This window comes from Scleropages formosus, chromosome 12 (genome assembly GCF_900964775.1).
Source record: "Scleropages formosus chromosome 12, fSclFor1.1, whole genome shotgun sequence".
Lineage (NCBI taxonomy): Eukaryota > Metazoa > Chordata > Actinopteri > Osteoglossiformes > Osteoglossidae > Scleropages > Scleropages formosus.
This window is the reverse complement of record NC_041817.1, coordinates 16,774,839-16,796,689: the sequence shown is the minus strand read 5'-3', so window position 1 is coordinate 16,796,689 and position 21,851 is coordinate 16,774,839. Positions and strand designations below refer to the sequence as shown.

Here is a 21,851-nt window from a genome sequence, read left to right as displayed (position 1 = left end):
GGTCCAACCCACTGCGCCACTGCACCCCCTGCCATTTAAAACAACAAACTGTAATTTAAAATTATGCCATATATTGTAAAATATAGCATAATCAGCCTGACCCTGCACAAGGTTTAGGATTACAGTATTCCTATCCAGTTCTCGTAACACATGCAGTTTAAACCGTCCAATTCACCTGAACGACTTGTTTTTGGAGTGTGTGAAGGAACCGGAGGACCCAGAGGAAACCCATACTGACACACAAGGTGAATATGCAAGCTCCACGCAGATTGTTCTGGATTCAAACCTATGCCCGAATAGCCCAGGGGATTTGAGGCAACAGCGCCCCCGTGCCGCCCTGAAGGGATGAGTGTACACACACACACACACACACACACACACACACACACACACACACACACACACAGACACACAGACACACACACGCTTGTCCCGAGCGGGGTCGCGGCGAACCGGAGCCTAGCCCGGCAACACAGGGCATGATAAGGCTAAAGAGGGAGGGACAAACCCAGGACGGGACCCCAATCCGCCGCAAGGCACCCCAAGCGGGACTCGAACCCCAGAACCACCAGAGAGCAGGTCCCGGCCAAACCCGCTGCGCCACCGCGCCCCCGAACGGATGAATAACTTTTTCATAGTAACTTACTGTACAAAAGTAATTTAATATATGTGCACCCTAGAAGTTGATATAATTTAAAAGTAAGAGTTTTGGAACGACAAATCATAGATTAAAATATGTATGTCCGTATAAATGCAGTTGCGGATTTAGTACAATCGATTGCAATACTTCCTCATCGGGGCGGGAGATTCAATCAGATCACGTGGTTTTAAAGGCGGGACGAACGCGTGGCCGCGCAGCTGCTCTCAAGCCGGTCTGTGCGGTTGCTAGGGAGCCTCGTGCGGCGGTGGCGGTGGTACCCGGGGCTGCGGGGAGAAGGCGGCCGGCTGTGCGGGACTTGTGCTGCCGGAGAGCGCTGTCTGGCGGCCACGGTTCCACTCGGGTAAATTTCCAGCAGTATTGTTACTTGTAATTAAAACGGAGTTTAGGTGACGCACCGCATGTCTGGCGGCGGAGGAACTCGAAGCACGTGAGAAGGGCTGCGAGGCCCGCGAGAGCAGCACAGACAGAGTGAGTCGGCGCTCGTTACACGTGGATAACTGACGATCCTAACTGTTAAATAACTAATAGTTGGTGGCAAACCAGCCGTTTCTGGAATAGTTATTATTTGGTCACTCTGGTTGATTACGAAGCGGAGAGTTGTTTGACAGTTGCTGCCTCGGTATTCTGCGTTTCACTGCGCTGGCTGGGTTAGCACTGTTGCTATAGCTAACCGCTCACCGCTGCTGTACGTGAAATGAATCAGTTCAAGTGACAAACTTGTAATCCGCCATTTGGTGACACTGTGACTGTCGTCGCGGCCTTTCCGGCTATTTGAAGTTTACATCATCGGCTCTTTAGTGGCGTTTATAGTTTTAGCTATTTAGCTAGGTGGTGGTTCGATGATTGTCAGACTAACTTCAGTGGCTTTTTTTAGCCCAACCAAGTTACGACTTGACGAGCCTGGTAAGTGTCGCTGTCAGCGCGGTTGTCATTGCGAAATTAATAATTAGTCTGTGTTTTGTGCATGAATTAATCGCGTCAGTCAGTGTGTAGATGATGATCATGTGTATACTCACTGTGTGTGTGTACACACAGACACACTCGGTACGTTTCTTTCCCTTCTTCATTCACACACACACATTTTCAGAACCGCTTGTCCCTGATGGGGTCACGGGGAACCGGAGCCAACCCGGTAACACAGGGCGTAAGGCCGGAGGGGGAAGGGGACACACCCAGGACGGGACGCCAGTCCGTCGCAAGGCACCCCAAGCGGGACTCGAACCCCAGACCCACCGGAGAGCAGGACTGTGGTCCAACCCACTGCGCCACCGCACCCCCTTCTTCATTCATTATTCCTTAAGTAATGACGTTTTCGGGCAGTTTGGAAATAAAGCTGGATTCTGACTCCATGTGGAGTTCTTCTAGTTTATTTACGAAGATGGCTAGCTTTTTATTTTTGCGAGAGTCGTGTAAAACTTACGTTCTGTGGCATAAGAAAACGTAACTGGAAAACGTGTAGTGTTTTTTTTTTTTTTTTTTTTTTTTTTTGTACCACTATTATTCTTATACTAGTTCAACTAGTAGTTGCATTGGGCAGCTGATAGTGTTGTGGTAAGAGCTCCTGCCTCTTATTAACCCAAAGGTTGCAGGTTCGAACCTCTACTTCACCTGTAGTACCCTTGAACAAGGTACTTACCCTAACATTAAGTCTTAAGGCTCATTTAGCTGACACTTTTTTTCTCCAGAGCAACTTACAATATTAAGATACTTCTTTACCCATTTATATAGCTGGGCAATTTTACTGGAGCAAAGGGTATATAATTGTTTCATGCTTGAAAGTTTGAGAACCTTCAAAGTTTTTGTACATTTTGTTTTGTATATTTATTGGTCAGAATGATCCAGTGTTAAATGTGAGTGACAGTGTCTTTCATTGATGTATGGATGAGTGACCCAGTGTAAGTAGTGTATCTAGCAGTGTAAATCACCTTGGTGAATAAGGTGTGTGGGCTGATAACACTACATAGAGTTCGTTGGAAATCGCTTTGGAGAAAAGCATCTGCTAATTGAATTAATGTAATAAATGTAAATTTCTTTGTCTGGAAAAAAGTTTGCAAACCTATGCTTTCAGTAAGTGGTGTGACCCGCTTGAGCATCAATGGGTGCAACCAGTCGTTTACAGTGACTCTCGATCAGTCCTGCACATTGGCTTGGAGGGATTTTGGCTCATTCCTTCTTTTAGAACTGCTTCAACTCGGTGGTGTTCGTGAACTTTCTTGCATGAACTCCTTGCCCCAGCATTTCTATTAGATTAAGGTCAGGACTTTGACATGGCTTTTCCAAAATGTGAAATTTCTTCAGCTTCAACCTTTCTTTATTAACTTATTTAGTGTTGTCTTGGTGCAGGATTCATCTTCTGTTGAGCTTCGGTTCATGGCTGGATACCCTGAGATTCTCTTCTAGAATGTGCTGGTACAAACCAGAATTCATGCACTCGTATCCTGTGACAGCAAAGCGGCCCCAAACCACGGTACTGCCACCACTGTTTCATGGTTTGGTTCAGGTTCTTATTTTGGAATGCGGCGTTTAGTTTTGCCAAACGTAACATTGCCCATTTAAGCCAAAAAGTGCTAATTTTAATGCATCTGTCCAAAGAACATTCTTCTAGTAGTCCCCTGGCTCATCAAGATGATCTTGAGCAAGCTTTAAGTTGACATTTTCTTGGAGAATAGTGGCTCTCTCTTCGGCATCTTCCCATGCACACCTTCTTGTTCTATGTTTGCCTAATGGTGGACTCATGAACACGGACATTAACCAGTGCAAGAGAGGCCCTGCCAGTCCTTAGACCTTACACGGGGATTATTTGTGATCTCCTGGAATACTATATACCGTGCTCTTGGAGCAATTTTCGTTGGATGACCATTCCTGTGGAGAATGATAGTGTTCGATTTTCTGTTTGTACACTATCTGCTGGAGAGGGGATTGGTGAAGCCCCCAGTCTTCAGAATCGGATTTTTTTTTTTTAAACCTTCGCCAGGCTTATGCACATTAACAACTTTATCCGAAGTCCTCAAATCTTCTTTGATCAAGCCATGTGTTCACAAAGCTGAGTGACGAAGCTCAGACTTTAGTAGTGAAAACTCAGGTGTTTGTTTTTCAGGTATTGCAACACCAGCCCATCTTAAATCTGATTGTCATCCCATTGATCGACAGTCCTGACTTCAGTTATTCGCTTAACTTAAACGATAATCCTAGCGGTTCATATACTTTTTCTCATAGACATTTAATGTTGGGTCATTTTAATCAAATGAATTTATTAGGTTTCCTTTCATCTTATCATTTAGATCTGCTCATATTTTAAATCAAATTTATGCAGGAAGGGTTCACAAACTGTCACTATTGTATGTGCATATCAAGTTGTTGTCTTATATAGATTGATAACTTCTGTCTCAATTTAGGTCAACTGACACTTGATACAGTCACCACATCCCTGACGTATGTCCCACACGGCATTTGTACCGTGGTGCTGTGAGATGGCGACTCATGGCCTCCAGTGGAGCTGAAGAATTAAGACAGCCCTCCCAGTCTACGCTTACTGTTCAAGTAAGACCTGCAGTGGTACATGTGTCCAACAGACAGCTGGCCTCCTTTCCGCTTCAGAAGAGGAGGCTTCACACCTCAGCTTCAACGGACTCTGTTGCCCGACCAAATGAGAGTGTGGGACAGAACCAGCTCCTATGCGTCTCAGGGACCCCCACGCACTGTGCCTTCCCTCCTTTGACTGTAAATTATCCCACAGTAGCCAGGCCTGATAGTGTTTGGAGTGCTGGGGTTGGTTGCCCTAATGGAGTAGCTAATATTGTAGCTTCTAGGAGCTCTCACCATTCCAGTGTTTCCCTTGTTACCTTCCACAGTCCCTATCAGCTGGAGGGAACGGTTCTCAGCTACCAGCCTCAGTGCGATCTGGACTCGCACCGGTTTAGAACAGGGTTGCTAGGTAAGAGGGCCTTTTCTCTCCATCCAGCTGTTTATCCCATATGCCCCTCTCCACCAAAAGCCACCTCCCATAAATCCACAGAAATTGCTCCTCCAAATAGAACAATGCCTTCCAATGAGTCTTCCCCGTGGGGCACCAGCATGTTCAAGGGCAGCAGTAATGGCACTGTGCAGCCTGCCGCCACCCATGTGCCTGTCTTCCCTGGGCAAAGGCCCAGCAACCAAGAGAAGCCTTCCTCTACCACCTGCCCAGCTGCTTCCAGTTCTTTCGGAAACAATGTGGAGAACTGCAGAATGGACCCAACACTTGCACACCCCAATGTGCCTATGCAAAAGTGCCAGAATGTGATTTTGCCTGACCTTTCAAGGGTTGAGCAGCCACTGAAGGATAAGAACATCACAGTAGGAAATGGAAAGGCAGTAAATGGTATGCCACAATCACCCAACAGCCATCAGATGTCTGAAGTGTTGAACAGCAAGAGGAGTGTTAGCTCTCGAGTGATATTCACAGAAGCTGTGAGGAAGCTGGCAGCGAGCGGTGCGAGGATGAAGAATGGAGCAGCAAAGGAGCAAAACATATGTTCGGCTCCAGGCCCGGTTCTTTCCTTCGTGCCGCTTTCAGCAGGCGATGGAGCACGTGAGACTTTCCCCTGTTCTGACGGCAACTCTTCCCCAGCTGAGTCCACTGCCCTGTGCCTTGGACACATTTGCCAGGAATTGCAATGTGTTCCTTCAGATGCTCTGAGGCTGCCTGCCCTTGATGGTGGTTACAGGTGTAAAATTGATGGCCTCCCCCCCTCTCCACATGGTGGAACTGCCAAACCCTGTGCCATTCCACACACAACAGAGTGTGAATTTCCTCAGCAGCCCTCCATTTACTCCGTGACCACCCAGATATCTGCCATACACCTTACCACGCAAAACATGCGTGCCCCCCTGCAGGAGATCAAGAGCTCCACCCACTCCCTGCCAGAGGAGCACAGTGTTACAAATAAGAGTGTTTTGGGGTGAGTATTATCCTCCACTTTTATTCATATACAGTATGTGTAATGAGGGCAGTATTATAGCTGTCTTTTTTCCGTTCATATGTGCTTGCCTTACAGTAAAATACATTAGAATAGTTTAAAAATTGGTGTCTTCTACATGCAAGTTACATGTCAGTTAAGCAACAGTATTGATACTTATAATTGAGCGAATGAAACTGAAAGTCAAACAAAGGTTAGCAATCTGTTTAGTCGAACTTGAGTGAAAAATGATCTCTCTAGAACATATGTTGTAATGACATCTATTATAGCAAATGAATGCTATTTACACAATTGATTGTAAACCTGTGTAAATTACTCGTATGTTGCTATTTGTCTTATTACATAACTGCCTAATTTTTTTTGGGTTCCTCATATTTACTATATTCACTTCCACAGCTGTAGTAAAAACACAAGCAAAGAAAAGTTGTGAAGGTGCTCACAAATTCAGTATATTTTGTGAAAATATAGCCTAGAGACATTTATACTGTGCTTTGAAGTAGGTTGTGCTTTGGAACACTGACAGGTTTGACAGGTGCTTTATAATAAGAGTACTGGTGAAACATGTTTGCTCACTAAAAGCTAGTGGCAATGGATGCATTAAATCAGTTGAGGTAGGATTAGTGCTAATTTTTATTTTTTCAAATTTAACTTTTTCAGTCTGAAGGATGATGCCAAATTGTTACTGGATGCTGGTGAAGAGGAGGAGCAGCTGCCAGATGAATTGGAGAACCACTGCAGTGGTGGTGAAGATGGTGAGCACATTCCTCATTGCCATTGTTCTTGTGAAACAGGAGCTCTCTGTTTCGGTGCAATTGGATGCAGTTTTGCGTGCTTCCTTCTTTCCTTAGTTACCTCTGTGTATTGACTTCTTCATGTGAACTTTGTCTTGTTTCTCCTTAGATGGGTCTGACTGTTCTTCTATGAACGATGCCTCTTCTACAGCCTCCATGGTGATTTTGTCAAAGTAATTCTAAACCTTTATTTAACCTTCACTTGATCCCTGCCACCCTGCATGATTGAGTGAATGCCTCTGTGTGAATAAATAGGGGCACGTGTTACCTGCTCAGTGTTTGCTTTTTTTAGTACCGTGACTTAATGGTGTTGATCCATAGGGCAGGGACCTTGAAAAATTTCTTAATCTTCAAAATACCTATTTACATTTTCTTTTATGATCAGTCTGGAAGTATATGACTTCCTTGTTTTTTAGAAAACTCAACCGCAACACCAAGCATAACAATGGTGGCAGTTAACACTAAAGAGTTTACCTTTTTGTTGTTCTGGTGGTTACTGTATGTGAAAAGCTTGAAAGCATGGAGGGTTGTAGAAAGGTCTCCCAGTTATCAGTGATAAAAGTAGAACTGTCCCTTCATAATAGCAGTGCAGTTCTGTGGCAAAATTGTTAGTTCAAGGGAACAATTGTTATGGAATGTGGTCTCATCCGATTGGTTTATTTGCAGTCTTTTTCCCTCCAAGTTAAAGCTTGGGTGTGTAGTTTGTCCACACTTTGATTCAGTCACTGCTCAGCTAACTTTTTTTTTTTTTTAAAAAATTCTAAATGACTGTCGTGTATGTTAAATGTTTTTAATTTTTCTTAACAGGTTATAATTGTGTTTTTATAATTGGCTTATAGAGGAAAGGCAAAACATCTTGGAAATGTTCTGACAAATTGTTTTAAAATGATGTGCATTGTAGATGGTTTTACTTTCCAGTGTGAGATTTACTCTTTGTGGTAGTAACTCCTTTTTTGTGTTAGCATCTGCAGGGTTGTTGAACAATGATCTGTGCTTGTGTTCTGGTTGTTAGTGTTGAGGAACCAGGAACTTCTGAGGTGGAAGACAACAGGGTGGAGAAGCCAGCACTGGTACCCAGTCTGTTCCCCTTTATTCCCCCCACACTGTACTTTGGCACAGTCAACGAGAAAGGTGAGTGGTCTGTAGGGGCTGAGCTGTAATTTTTTTAAAATATATTTAATGTTATAATGTCTCTTGACCCTTGTTTTACTGTAGTTGCAATGCTGCCCCCAGACCAGAGGAAGCTGCTGAAATGGAAGATGAGCTCTGTCACCCCCAATGTGGTGAAGCATACTATTTCTAGGTCTCATTTCAAAGCCACCAAGAGTAAGTGGAACCATATACTACCTTGAAGCCACTGTTACATCTGCTGTACTATAGTAATCTCTGGTTATCTGTGTTGCTTGTAGAAAGCCATGATTGGCTGGGTTGTTGGGGTCACCACATGAAGTCACCTGGGTTCAAGGAAATTCGAGAATACCAGAAGGTAAATGAAAATCCCTGCATTAGACATTGATATTTTCATCTGAATTCTCTTTGGAGGGTCACCAGGAAGTTGTAAAGAGAACAGTTGTAGAGGAATCTGATGAATTCAGAGTTGACAGATTTCACATGTATGTTAGGTAATTAGTTTTATTACTTGGTTTAATTCATTGGTTTATTTTGTGTGCTTGGGTAAGAGTTTCACTTGCTGCTACCTCCTCCCTCAGCTGAACCACTTCCCAGGGTCCTTCCAGATTGGCCGTAAGGACCGGCTGTGGCGGAATCTTTCCAAGATGCAGGTGCGCTTTGGCAAGCGGGAGTTTGGTTTTTTTCCAAGGACCTTTGTGCTCCCACAGGACATCAAACTGCTCAGGAAAGCGTGGGAGGACGGTGGTAGTCGGCAGAAGTGGATTATCAAACCGGTATGTTTGTATCAAAGCAGTTGGGAAGATGTGAAGATCACGTAGGCTGGATCAGTGGAATAGAGAAGTATGGCTGACTCCAATGAATCTGGTTTTCGTTGCTCATTGTAGCCTGCATCAGCTCGAGGAATTGGGATCCAGGTAATTCACAAATGGAGTCAGATGCCCCGTCGAAGACCCCTTCTCGTGCAGAAGTAAGGCTTTAACTGAATTTTTTTTTTTTTTTTTTTTTTTTAATGGAGACTGGTTGGTTTATACTGATTTCAAGTTGATGACTTGACTAACGGCACTAGATTTCTCTTTTGATCACTAATTTCTGCGCCAGTTTTATTCATAAATGTGCAATGTTACAAAGTTTTGCGCTTTTATTTGTCTTTTTGTACAGATATCTCCACAAACCCTACCTCATTGGTGGTAACAAGTTTGACCTCCGGATCTATGTCTATGTCTCCTCGTATGACCCACTCCGCATCTACATCTTTAATGATGGGCTTGTCCGCTTTGCAAGCTGCAAGTAAGTACTTGTCATGGCTGAATTGGTCAAAATGTTTTATCATGAGTGAGTGAATGGATTTGTTATGTAATTTAGATTTTTAATAAGCTGTTCATGTTATCAGCAAGTGAACCTGTATTGAAACCTTGCATGCATTTAATTTTGTAATGGTAATTATTCAGGAAGGTGCTGTAATATGCCCTCAAAACTTTTTAAATATTTTAGTCGACGGTGGAAAATGATTGGCATTAAAAGATAACCTGCATTTCTATGTGGCTCACTTGCCTTCGTACATTTATAAGTATGAATGCTTGCTTGTCAGGTATTCCTCCTCCATGAAAAGCCTTGGAAATAAATTCATGCACCTGACAAACTACAGTGTCAATAAGAAAAACTCAGAGTATCAGAGCAACAGTGATGATAAGGCTTGCCAGGGTCACAAATGGTAAGAGTGGTAAGAGTCTTCACGCCTTGAGACTGACATCTTAACATTTTAAACGGAATATGTTGCTCTACCTGTTTAATTTCTGCATTGCATCCCTGGCAGGGCTCTAAAGGCTCTATGGCAGCACCTTGGCCAGAAGGGTGTGAACACCACCCACCTGTGGGAGAAGATTAAAGACATCGTTATCAAAACCATCATTGTGTCAGTGCTCTTTATATCATGTTGATTTCAAGATATTTATTATCTGGCAGGTGCTTTTCTCTAGAGCAACAGTATACAAAAGTGCATTATACAACAGGCTTTATACAGATTGTTTTATACTGCTATTTTAATGGTGTATATGCACTTAAGTAGCAAGCTACAACAAGATACATATGGTGACTGCTTTGTGTGTGTGTGTCACTCTATCAAGAGTGAAGTGGGATTGAAAGATGCACAGTCAGATACTGTTTGAGTACTGGAAGGGATTCAGGAGTACTGAGAGAGATGTTGAGTTCAATCCTTTATGTGGGGGCCAAGAATGAGAATCAGTTTTGGACCCCTTATGAGTGCGACAGTCGGTCACTTGGCGGTGGAGGAGCACAGTGTTTTTGTTGGGGTATAGGAATGAATCAGCTTTTACAGACAACATTGACTTTCTTCTGGGCTGCTGTCATCTTCAATTTTATAATGGAAGCCAGAGATAATCAATGGAGAGATTTGAGCGGAGACACATTGGAACACTTTGGCAGATTGAGTACATTAGTAAATTAGTTGCAGAGACTGGAAGACAAAGACAGTGGTGGTACTGAACAAATGCAGCACCCTATAGACTGGACCATGAGCTAGGAACAGTAAGTATGAGGTATGGGCAGATCCTCCTGTTTCTCTAGTCAACCTCTGTGTTCATCTCTATATGCAGGTCAGACCCTTATGTGAACATGCTGCTGAAGATGCACGTTCGCTCACCCTACAGCTGCCATGAGCTTTTTGGCTTTGACATCATGTTGGATGAGAATCTTAAGCCTTGGGTTCTGGAGGTGAACATCTCCCCTAGGTATGGTACAGGTCATTGCATCTGCAAAGCATTCTGTAGCTCTTACAGTCTCTGATTATGTACTTTGAGATGGGAAATAACTGGGAATGTCCACCTGTTTCCTTATAACAGCCTGCACTCCAGTACAGCACTGGATGTCGCCATTAAGAGCCAGATGATCCGGGATGTGTTGAACCTTGCTGGGTTTGTTCTTCCTCATCACGAGGACCTCATTCAATCCTGCAGCACCTCCACCAGCAGGTATTTTTGTATTTATTTAATTAGTACCTTAGGCTGTGCATGTTTCTAAAAATATTGTCTTTTTTTTTTTTTTTTCCTTTTTTCTCCAGTTTCTCTGGAGAAATGAGAGAAAGATCAAGGCAGTTGACAGAGCTGTCCTCTGATGAGAAGATAAAGAGAGCATTTTTTCTAAGACAGCCCTTTGCAGACCAGGTACATATGTGTTTCATGTAGACATCTGTGTGTACACAGCAGACAAGAGTGAGATGAAACAAATATGGCTACAGATTAACACGGCATAAAGGATTATTGATACAGCAATGCATTTCATGTTCAGTGTGACCAGCTACACTTTAGAAAAGTAAGCAGCATAATGCATGTTCAAGTTTTAATTTTGGGTGACATTAAATTTGGGTACTTTTTTAATTTCTCAATCCTGGAAGGAATTCTTTTCCTCTGTGCTGGACATCCTGACTCCAGGAGACGTGCGGGTCTTGGCCGAGTCTGAGGATGAGCTGTGCCGCAGAGGGGAGTTTGAGCGTGTGTTTCCATCACCCACTTCCTCACGCTACATGCGCTTTTTCGAACAGCCACGCTACCTCAACATCTTGCTCAACCAGTGGGAGCAGAAGTACTGGCAGAACAGGAGTAAAGGTGCCTGTTCTTGTGCTTATGAGCATTTTTGGCCTTGATTTCATGGCTAAGCATGTCGTTATGGTCCTTGAGGGCATTCTCATTTCTGTGTTTTATTTATTAGGTATAAGCCTGCTGAAGAATCTGTGTCAAGCAGGTGTTCATCTGGGTCCAACCTCTGAGCCAACACATCTTGTGAGTATTGTATTTTGCAAATAACCTCCCTTGACATGAGAAGGGAAATGATGCAATACCATGAAAATGGGGCAAAGAACCAATATTCACGCGTGTGTGGTAATATTGTGTGTCTCAGTGGTCATCCAGGTTCCATGGTGGCCAGAAGTGTGAAGTTTACGGTAATTTCCCCCCCATGCAAGAATCTGTGAGATCTAGGTAAGAATTTTGTATGGCTAACTGACTAAAGCGTTTGCCATAGCTTCTTATTGCTAATTAATGCTAAATGTTTCCTCTTTCCAGACTGAACATTCTTGATCTTGATGGTCAAAATAGTGTATAAAATTGTGTTCCAACCTGCTTTTTCAGTGTGGTGGTCACTCGGAGAGTTGCATCCCTGACAGATGAAGACTTTGAGACCCCCAGCCCCACTAACATTGGCCTTGGGTCCTGGAGCACCAGCATCTGCTCCAGTCTTGACAGTGAGAGCTTGCAACCTGGGGAGTCTGTATGATGATCTCATTTCCCCGTAGTTTATAACTTTGCCTTCCAAATAATGCACACATGCTTGGAGGGTATAAATTAGGGGTGTCTGGCTCTTATTAGTGGACCTCAGTTCTGAAGACCAGTCCCTCTACATGTTCTCTTTGTTCTACGACAGTCACTGTGGCCCTGGCTCTGGTTACTGTGATCTTACTCGGTTTGCAAGATGTAAAGCTGGGACTGCCTATCTGATGTGAAGCATTGTGGGATGGCTGTCCAAATTGATTTTTGCTTAGAATTCAGCATAGGTTATAGGGGTGGCACTTGGGGCTGTTTTAGAAAAGGGTCACTCTTAGTCAAGAAAATGGACCTGGTAGTCTTAAATCCCAGCCTAAAAAAAAAAAAGAAACCTGAAAACAGTCCAGTTTTGTTTCTGGAGTGTGTTTACATATCAACTCTATCAGTGGTCTTAGAATCAGCCTGATGTGCAAGTACTTTCAGATCTGCTAAAGGAATGTCAGTTTTCTGAACAGGTATTGAATGGTAATATTTATTAATAATGTATTTTATCACTTCAAACTGTTTCCCAGACAAGGGAGAAGTTAATGCTCAGGTTCTGGTTTTCACATTAAACATATTTGAAATAAGCTCATTCTTGATTTCATTTGTTTGATTTTTATGTGGGGTTATTTTTCGTGTGTGTGTGTGTCCAACTTGAGCACACTGTCTTGATCACATTCACATGTTCAAATGTTGAAAAATTTCACTTGAGCACTGAATTGTATTGTCATACATCGCCAAACTCAAATTTTGCATCGCTGTACTGACATTTGCACTGGAAAGGGGAAAACAAGTAACAGGTTTTACATTGCTAAAAGGTACAGTTTGGATGAGGAAGTGTGAATTTCCACTGAGTCCCCCCCCCGACATGTAGGTTTTTATCCACAATGACAAAAGTGCAAAAATGTTATTTGGCTGATACCTTTCTGCCAGGTGATTTAAAAGGGTTGATGGGATCGTGAAGAATCAATTAGATTGTACTTTTACTCAAAGCAACTTAGGGTATGTAACCCATATATACAGGGACCATTTTGAATCCCGCTCCTCACTTTGGGTATATGATGGGAGATTGTTTGGCGTAATCACTCCGGAAGAAAACTTGACGATGGTGGCATATTTTGGAAAACTAAGTGACCGTGAAAGGCAGGTATGTAGTCTGAAATATGATTGAGTTGTACATTTTCACCTCCATCCCACCCTGTACAGCAGCTCTTTGCTGTCGTGTGGGGTTTTTTTTTTTTTTTTTTTTCCCCCCCTCCTCTCCTCCAACAGATGCTGTACTGCAGCTAGTAGCTGCAGTGAGTAACTAACTCTACCTGTGAGGTGTGTGTGTATAGCGTGTGTTCCTACTGTACTACGAATGATCAAAAATGTCACATACTATGGTGAAATTGATTTCTTGTTACCTTGGCAACCTGGGTAGACTTGACTGCAGTGAGTGGTGACATTTCCAGAGGCTGTTTGAACAAGCAGTGCTTGCTTTATTGTCGCCATGGTACCACTTGGACCTAAACCCTATAGTACAATCTGTGGCAGTAATGCTTTTTATAGACAGTAGTTCTGTCCAAACTCAAGCCTTCTAATTATCTTGTGCAGTTATATCATTACCTTATTTACAAGCTACATATTAACTGGATTATTAAAGAACCTTTTACCTCCTGTTACTGTATTGCTCAGTTTTAATGACATGGAGTGCCAGTTAAATCTGTTTTAAAGGTAAACAAGAGACGAGTACAAACATTTTTATATATATATATATATATATATATATAGTTCGAGGTGTTCTGTGAGATCATGTACATCGCTTTAAATCAATCTAAATGTTTAGATAAGCGCTGCAGTATGAACTGAGCATGCGCTGTAGGGTACTGCGTTTGTGACGGGTTCAAAGAGGAGCGGCCCGTACGTGTACAGTACATTTTTACATTTAGATTTACGAGCAGGTTAGCGGCGCCTGCTGTGAGCGCCTCCCGCTCACTGTAAAGGTCCCTTCGGCCGCCAGGGGGCAGGAGTCGGGAGTAACGTTATCGTGTGACGCGTGCGCTCAAGGAGACGTAAACAGAGGGGCACGTGATCCCGCGAGCCTGTCTCTCTGTGAGGGCTGGTGCCTGTAATCCGTGGCCCCGCTCGTGATACAGAAGTCGGCCGTGAACAGAGCGGTGCGGTGCGGTGCGGTGGGGAGGGGAGGCGGCTGCGGGAAGAAGATGGCGAGCGGAGAGGAGGCTGCGTACGCCCCCGTTTGCGTTTCCTCCAGCGCCGCCGCCGCCTCCTCCTCGCTCGGCCTGGAGGCCTTGTTCCCGGGCGCCGGAGCCGAGCCGGCGAGCTACGACGCGGGGAACCCGGAGCTGCTCCGTCTGCGGGAGCGGCTGCAGGGCTGGCTGAGGCCGTACGAGGCCGCCGTGCTGTGGGCGCAGGGGCTGCTCGTGTGGGAGAGGCCGCTGCACAGCGTCCTGGCCGCGTCGGCACTGCACGCCGTTTTCTGGTAAAGGCGCGGGCTGGGGCGCTCCGGCTCGCGCGTTCGCGCGCCCCTTCTTGGACTCGTTCGAGAGCCGCCGCCCGCGCTACTACTACTAGCCGTAGCGTAGCTGACTGTGCGGTGTGGCCACCCGCGGGAGCGCGCATGGCCCTGCTGTGTCAGTGTCCGAATGAATATGAAGCCTTGAAGGGCAGGGGCGTGACAGCCGGCGGAGCTGCTGGGGGCAAGAACGTGCTTGGTGGCTCTCGGTGGAGTGACGCGTGCTGGGAACACACACACACACAGGGTTGTCTTAACATGCATGATTGGCGGAACATGTTACATGTGGGTGGTGTCGGGCTGTACAGTGAGAGCATGGCCTGTTTCTGTGCGTTGTGTGATCGTGTCGCCCGTTTGTGTGCTAGGCTGCTGTCGTCGACGCCCCTGAGGCCTCTGTTCCTGCTCAGCCTGTGCCTCTTTGCGCTCCTGCTGCTGGACCTCTGGAGGCAGCGGCTGCCCGCCATCAGCGGTGCGTTGCCCCCTTCCGAGGGAACGCTGGAGCTCCGGTTCCAGCAAACCGTTCGCACCCGGCAACCCTGAAGTCATCCGACTGCCCTTCTGCAGGCCGATGAAAGAGCGGTTTTTAGGGACGCTCACTGTGATTCATGCCCCCTGCTTCCCGTCTTGTCGTCCGCAGGTGCTGTCCAGCATCCCGACACCGCCGCCACCGAAAGGTACGTTTCCGGATCGGTCCGTCCCGCTGGCCCCCTGCGGTGTGGTTTCCCCAAAATTAATTCGCATAAATTTTATCAGGCCAACAACAGCAAAAAAAACCAAAAGCTTTATTAGTGCTTATATATTAGACATTTGCTCCATATGCCTAATGAAGGCACAAAGATCGACTCATGGAATTACATGTATAAACGTAAAGCCAGCCAAGAGTAATAAAAAAAAAAAAACACCTTTAAGTGCTACATCTCATCTCGGTGAACCTGTTGCTCAACAGCCATGTCATCAACGTATCTGCTTATTTATCTTTTTGATCACTTTTACCCACATGAATATTGAGTGCATGAGTATACAGTGTATGTTGTACAGTGTATGTTGCTGCAACTGGATTGAATTTCCAAATTGGAGTAATGGGTTCTCTTATTCATTCATGTTTAACTATTACAAGTGCTGCTGGGCACTTTTGAAGTGATGCTGGCTGACAGATTTTGCCCTTTGTTACATGACTGAGGAGGGCTCTGAAGTGTGTTAAATGTTAATTGTGACTGGTCTTTTTCCCGTTGGCCTCCTGTGACCCAGGGAGAGCATCATGGTACGCCCCAGGCTCCTCAGTATTCCAGAGCTGAGCCACCACCTTGCTGAGAGCTACCTCACCTGTAGCCTCTACGTGCAGGAGATGCTGCAGTACAAACGGCTGAACCATGGCAAGGTGGGGGTGGGGGCGGGGCGAGCTGTAAATGCACAAGCAGACAATGCTTACACACTGTAACTGGGTGGAATATCCCACTGTATTAAGATGCTGATGGGCAGAAGTTGGTTATTATGATGCTTTTGAAGTATTTAGGGTGTGATGTTGTTCTCCCCAGTTCTGCGCCCTGGTGTGTGCAGCGTGCCTGGTACTGGCTGTAGTGGGACATTACATACCTGGAGTCATGATCTCTTACATCATATGTGAGTGTGAGAAAGAACCAGTTGCTCATGATAATTAAGGTCATGTACATTCCTTTTGTGAAGCATCAGCTGTATTTATGCAGATTAGCAGTAAATCACAGATGGAAGAGTAGTAGAGAAGCTTACTAATGTTTTGACGTTACCTTTCTGCATCCCGTGTTTGCAGGAGATCATTTCAGTGCCCTTAATTGCTTTGAGCCAAAATTTCTTGCTGCCTGTTGGGAGAATGTTTTTCTCCTCGAGCATCTGTGTGTGAAGTAGCCACGCCTCTGGCAAGCCGCTCTGAGTTTACGCTGGCTCGTGACACCGGTCTCCCTCCCTCCTTGTTCCCAGTGCTGAGCGTGCTGCTGTGGCCGCTGGTGGTGTATCACGAGCTCATTCAGAAGATGTACACCGGCCTGGAGCCCATCTTGATGAAACTGGACTACAGCATGAAAGGGGGCACGCAGCACCGCAAGCATGACAAGAAGAGTGAGCCCCCCCCCCGTGCTGCTGCGCTTCACATACATGAATGTTACATTACATTGCACTCAACTTCAGAGTTGCTATGGAATCTAATGGTTTGTTTTCCATGCTGTAGTTTGTAATGGGGCTGCATGGTGGCATAGCAGGTAGTGCAGGTGCTTCATAGTGCCTGGATTGTGTGATCAGGTTTGTTTCCTGTTCTGTTCTGTATGGAATTTGCATCTTCTTCCTGTGTTGCTTGGGTTTCCTCCACGTGCGCCGTTTCCTCCCACAGTGCAAAGACATGTTTCAGATGAATTGATGGCTCTAAATTACCTGTATACACACTTGTATTAATGTGCATGGCCACCATCTGATATACTCCTGTCCTGTCCAAGGTGTACCCTATCTAGCCTAAGTGCTCCATGCTTCCAGGCTAGGCTGCGGGTGGCCCCTACCCTTCTTTAGGACAATCAGTTGTCAGTAGTGAGTTAATAGCTTGCATTGACATTTACATTTATTTATTTAACAGATGCTTTTCTCTAAAGTGACTTCCAATGAACTCTATGTAGTGTTATCAGCCCACATACCTTATTCACCATGGTGACTTACCCTGCTAGATACACTACTTACAATGGGTCACTCATTCCTACATCAGTGGAACACTCTCTCTGTCACTCACACACTGTGAGTGAACCTGAACAGCATGTCTTTGGATGTGGGAGGAAACCAGAGCACCTGGAGGAAACCCACGCAGACACGGGGAGAACATGCAAACTCCACACAGACTGAGCGGGGGTCGAACCCACCACCCTCTCGCGCTGCCCGGGCACTCTGAGATAGCACCGCCACTCACTGTGCCACCGTGCCGCTCACATGTCTCTCCACAGGTCATACCATTTTTCATAATGGATTCTATAATAATTCCTTGGATGAGAATGACAAGATAACCTTGTCAGTCCAGCAAGAAGAAAATGAAAAGTTGAACAGACTGACATACTTAAAACAGACATGTATGTGCAAGGCATTGGTTAATGACATTTTCAAGGTCAACTAAAAGACAGGTTAAATCACTCAGCAGACATGTGAAACTAGAGTCTACAGCGGTATTTACTGCTAACTCTGCCAATAATGCATTTATTTTTAAACACATTAGTCATTAGTGGCTCGGGAGTTTGAGGTTAAACATGACAAGAACCTGTTTGTCACTCACTGCTTTTGGCATCATTGCGTATGGATACCTGTTTTTTTTCCTGCTGCTACAGGAACCAATTTCATTATGAAAGACAGCCAGATCAGCTGTATGTTAATTAGTCGTCAAACAGGCAGGAATAAAAATAAATTCACCCGTTTCCTGATGTTTCATTCACTGCAATTTCAGAGAATGCTTTAACCACACAAGCTGTTACATAACAGCGCACACTTAATGACTAGCAAAACATCCCTGCACTTCAAACTCTTAAGACGGAAAGTCATCCTGACAACTGAATGTTTGCAGAGGTGAAGAAGGACGGGGAGGAGGGCGACGAGTCCCGGGTGGAGACCGAGAGCGAAAGCGAAGAGGAGCTGTCGTGCTTCGCCCCTACGGTGAGCGCACTTCTCGTGATTCGCTGGGGCACCGTGCCCAGGATCTCACTGTATAGGATCCTGTTTGTCGAGATTAGTTTCTGCTAGGTTGTGTTTGAGTTATCTGCAAAAGTGGGATTATCTAGGTTCCGTGTGACTTCTCTGGCACCGGTGCTGAAGACTGCCCGGGGAGGAGCTCTCCAGGTGAAGTCCTCATATTTCATTCACATTCGGACCAACCCAGATATGTCAAGATATGTCATTTCCTGAGCACTTTTAGGACACCAGTTCTTCCTTGTTAGGATATAATTTAAACAGCAAGATCAGCACATAATACAATGTGTTGCTAGATGATGCAGGTTCTACTACGTTCCACTATAAAGTCCTCGCGTTAGAAGTTGTGCCGGTGGTGTTGGGTGGGGTAGAACTGAGGACTTGAGAAGGTTTCTCTGACATTAATCACACATTTTCACAACTATGTGAACAAACATGACCAAAGACTGTATGTACCATTCCTTCACATAGCAGGGACATTCATTCCATGAAATTGCTCTGGCAAAACTACCGTTGTGAGGAGGCTGAGTTACCGTTATTTCTTATCGGAATAAAAATGGTTCCCGGGTGGGGGGGGGGGGGGGGGGAAAGATTTCTAAGTTTATCTTTTTATTTATTTTCAATTAAACTTTTTCAGCCCTTCTAACCTACGACCCTTTACACGTTCTTTTCAGCCTATTTTGGAGACATTTAGATGATTTTGCTCAGACGTTTATGATACAAAGAAATGAAGTTGACAAGATCGGTGCCCATCTTTCACTCTCAACATGTGGGCTGTGTGCTGTTAGAGGTGCTGTGTAGTGTTATTAATAAATGTTTAGTGCTAGATGATCATTTGATTGCTAGATTAAGGCTTTATTTACACTATGAACAGTTATTGTTTTCTGGGTAGTTTATAGATTAATACACTGGATTTAGCCACAAAATAGGCAGATTGATGCGACTGAGGGACAAAAAGCTTTTGGGTTTGAGATGCCAGGTATGTGTATCTGCCTCAAAATGTTGTTACAAGCTGTTATACTGAATAAAATGCCCTTTATCGAAGTAAAATGACCACAGAGTGGGGAAAAATCCCATTGCACGGAATAAGCTCATTGTCTCAAAGAAAGGTTCTACATTTTCATATGCTGTTCTAGCACTTTTTAGTTGTATGGGATTCTACTGTCCCACAGGTGAATGCCTAGGAGGTGGTGCTGAGCTGAAGTTTACCTACTTTACTGTAAAATTTAGTTTGAAAATCATGCAGAATTACAGGCAAATCGCTAGTATGTAGCACCCGATGTCTTAAGACAGGATTGTAGAACTATCTGCTGCTGGAAGCAGAATAACTGCTATGATTTTCTCAGTGGACGATGGATGCTTGTTGTTGGTCAGGTTGATGTGAAGACCACAGCTTTGGCCATGGCCATCACTGACTCGGAGCTCTCCGATGAGGAGGCCTCTATCCTGGAGAGTGGGGGGTTCTCTGTGTCCAGAGCCACCACACCCCAGCTCACAGATGTCTCTGAAGGTATAATCTGTACATCATACCTAGTAGTTATATTACTCTAACGGTGCTCTCTTATTTGTGTTCCCTGTGGAACTGTCCATGCACGAATGTCATCGGTAATGCTTCTTCTGCAGTAGTCTTCCTTTGTCCTTAATCCTCCAGACTTGGACCGGCAGAGCATCAACAGTGAACCGGAAGAGACCTTCTCACGAGGCCTTCAGGAATTTCCTTCCATTGACGAGTTCTCCTCCGTCGGACACGGCCTGCCCCAGTTCTTCACAACCTTGTCAGGGCTTAGAGAAGGGACTACCTCGGAACATCAGGAAGCAGAGCCACAGAACCCCGCTAGTCTTCTGATCCAGCACTTGGCATCCCCTCTGCACTTCGTTAACACGCACTTCAGTGGACAGGGACAGCCGGTAGGGGGTAGTCTGGAGGTATCTGACGTTGCAAAGGACGAGTCTTCCCCAGCCTCTGCCCTTTCCTTGGAGGCCCTGAGCAAAGAAATTGTCAGCACAGCCATCTCCACTGTGGTGCAGAACACTTTGACAGCCCTGCTGCGATCCAGCGAGGCCGGTGAGGGCCCCTCCATTGACGAGTTCCTACCGACCAAGACCTCCTCCACCACCCTGCATAGCATTCTGTCCCCAGACATGGAGCCGGAGGACGAGGATTCTACCACGATGATGACGCACCCCGTTGAAGCATCTGCCCCTGCTGAGGAAGAGGACTTTGAGCTGCTGGACCAAAGTGAGCTAGAACAGATGGATATAGAGCTGGGATTACTATCTGAGGGTCAGGAGTCCCATACAGCTGAGGCATCTGATCCCAGCCCCCATACCCAGCAGTCCTAGCTTCCTCACCACTTGTGCTTAATCATTTGTTTTATTTATATTCCATATAGCTATGAAGTCTCCCAACATACACACTTCTCAGGAGTGTTTGGGTCCTGTTGCAGGGGACTTCGGTCAGTTGTTCCTGCTTTGTGGTGAAAGAACAGCGTAGGATCCTGGGTGAGTCCTAATCCAGCCAGCGTCTGTATAGTGTAAATGTGGCGATTGAAGGTAGCGTTAGATGCGGCTTTTAAATGTTTCTGACCAGGGGAACAAGCCACCAGAGGTGAGTTTATAATTTCAGTGTAGAATTGATTGAAACATGGCAAGAATGCAAAGTGTGCGTTGCATTTAAAAAGTAATGACGGTATTTTGACAAGTGAGTCGAGCTGAACAGTCTTTTTTGCCATGGGCTCTTTTTAAATGGCTCTTGAATAGAGCGTAATGTTGAACAGAAAGGGAACCGCGACATAATGTGCAGTGATTTGGCATGAAGGTGTTGCGCGGTAACCAGTCAGCAGCCTCGTGTCCTGTCGACATTACCAGCAACACATGGTACAGCTTTGGACAACGCAGGAAGTAAATGGCTCAGAGTCATTTAACAAATCATGTGAAAACGTTGAGTACAAATTTTCAAATTATGAACTAAGACTTTCAGCTTCGTTAAGTTTTTTTTTTTTTTTTTTTTTCCTTTTCTTTTCAAAGCCTATGTTAACTGTCAGTTAGATGTTATTGTAATACGTAAGTACACGTGACATGCATTTTCTGTACAGCCTCTAAGTGCAAACCAGTACCTAGTATGGTATAACTGTATGGTCCAGGTATGCAGTGTATTCTTTCCTCTGACTTGTCCAAAGGTAGGTCAGTCCTGTGATTACTGGGTTAGACTTTGGAATGATCATTTCTTGAAAATTAAATTCAAACTCTCATTGCATGGTCACTCAAGATCCATGTTCACTTACCCGTGTTTAAAGGGATGCTTGGATTAGTCCCACCATCCGAAAAAGACTGCTGGATCATTTTTGTTCTGTTCATACCTGTTTGGTTTTTGTGCAACAGATCTCTAATTTTTATGGCGCCATGTAACCCAGTCCAGTTGATATAGGGAAGCACACAACACATCAAAATATTTTGACTGGCAGCATCCAACAGTACAAGCAGATATCCACATTGCATGTAATGGTTTTGGACAGAAATGTAATACAAACCTAAATTTGCCTCAAGTTGATGTACTTACAAGGTATTTTTCCCCAAAAATGTTAAGGTGAAGTTTTATATTTATATACTGTATGAAATGTACTAATCTTTAACTAATCTGGATTTTTTTTCCCCTATTAATTGTAAAGGTTGTGTAAAGTGTACGTTTGAGAATTTATTTAGATGTATTTTCATGTTTATGTATCTAGGTGTAACTGTTTGCGTATGCTTAATCTGCTTTTTGAACCATAAAGGCACTTTAAACCAGAAGTACTG

The 21,851-nt window shown here is 44.7% G+C and overlaps 2 protein-coding genes across 6 annotated transcripts; both read left to right on the top strand.

The window, feature by feature from the left end:
• Positions 1–861: 861 nt before the first annotated feature.
• On the top strand, positions 862–12,440 carry ttll4 (tubulin tyrosine ligase-like family, member 4). 5 transcript variants are annotated; one of them, XM_018729701.2, is made up of 20 exons: positions 862–1,001; positions 3,005–3,128; positions 4,057–5,601; positions 6,277–6,371; positions 6,520–6,583; positions 7,423–7,541; positions 7,626–7,736; positions 7,820–7,896; positions 8,120–8,314; positions 8,426–8,508; positions 8,700–8,828; positions 9,130–9,252; positions 9,355–9,453; positions 10,154–10,288; positions 10,400–10,528; positions 10,618–10,720; positions 10,951–11,161; positions 11,265–11,335; positions 11,454–11,533; positions 11,684–12,440. In XM_018729701.2, exons 3-20 carry the CDS (start codon positions 4,142–4,144, stop codon positions 11,826–11,828), a joined length of 3,429 nt encoding a protein of 1,142 aa, XP_018585217.2. In that variant the 5' UTR covers positions 862–1,001; positions 3,005–3,128; positions 4,057–4,141; the 3' UTR covers positions 11,829–12,440. The 5 variants fall into 5 exon arrangements, with proteins under 5 accessions (XP_018585217.2, XP_018585219.2, XP_018585215.2 ...); XM_018729703.2 differs by lacking the exon at positions 3,005–3,128 and having other exon boundaries at positions 7,644–7,736; XM_018729699.2 differs by lacking the exon at positions 3,005–3,128.
• Positions 12,441–14,022: 1,582 nt separating this feature from the next.
• Positions 14,023–21,058, top strand: retreg2 (reticulophagy regulator family member 2). Its single transcript, XM_029257098.1, has 9 exons — positions 14,023–14,339; positions 14,738–14,841; positions 15,010–15,046; positions 15,621–15,750; positions 15,908–15,992; positions 16,326–16,463; positions 17,935–18,023; positions 19,431–19,566; positions 19,708–21,058. Exons 1-9 carry the CDS (start codon positions 14,062–14,064, stop codon positions 20,397–20,399), a joined length of 1,689 nt encoding a protein of 562 aa, XP_029112931.1. The 5' UTR covers positions 14,023–14,061; the 3' UTR covers positions 20,400–21,058.
• The last annotated feature ends 793 nt before the right edge of the window (positions 21,059–21,851 follow it).

What these genes read in the sequence shown, in the direction of transcription:
- ttll4 (XM_018729699.2), top strand. Translation starts at nt 4,142, where the DNA reads ATGGCCTCCAGTGGAGCTGAAGAATTAAGACAGCCCTCCCAGTCTACG. An exon ending in AGAAGTGGATTATCAAACCG is followed by an intron (nt 8,315 to 8,425) that starts GTATGTTTGTAT and finishes TGCTCATTGTAG; the next exon opens with CCTGCATCAGCTCGAGGAAT. An exon ending in CCTCTGAGCCAACACATCTT is followed by an intron (nt 11,336 to 11,453) that starts GTGAGTATTGTA and finishes TGTGTGTCTCAG; the next exon opens with TGGTCATCCAGGTTCCATGG.
- retreg2 (XM_029257098.1), top strand. Translation starts at nt 14,062, where the DNA reads ATGGCGAGCGGAGAGGAGGCTGCGTACGCCCCCGTTTGCGTTTCCTCC. An exon ending in GCGGCTGCCCGCCATCAGCG is followed by an intron (nt 14,842 to 15,009) that starts GTGCGTTGCCCC and finishes TGTCGTCCGCAG; the next exon opens with GTGCTGTCCAGCATCCCGAC. An exon ending in GCTCACAGATGTCTCTGAAG is followed by an intron (nt 19,567 to 19,707) that starts GTATAATCTGTA and finishes TTAATCCTCCAG; the next exon opens with ACTTGGACCGGCAGAGCATC.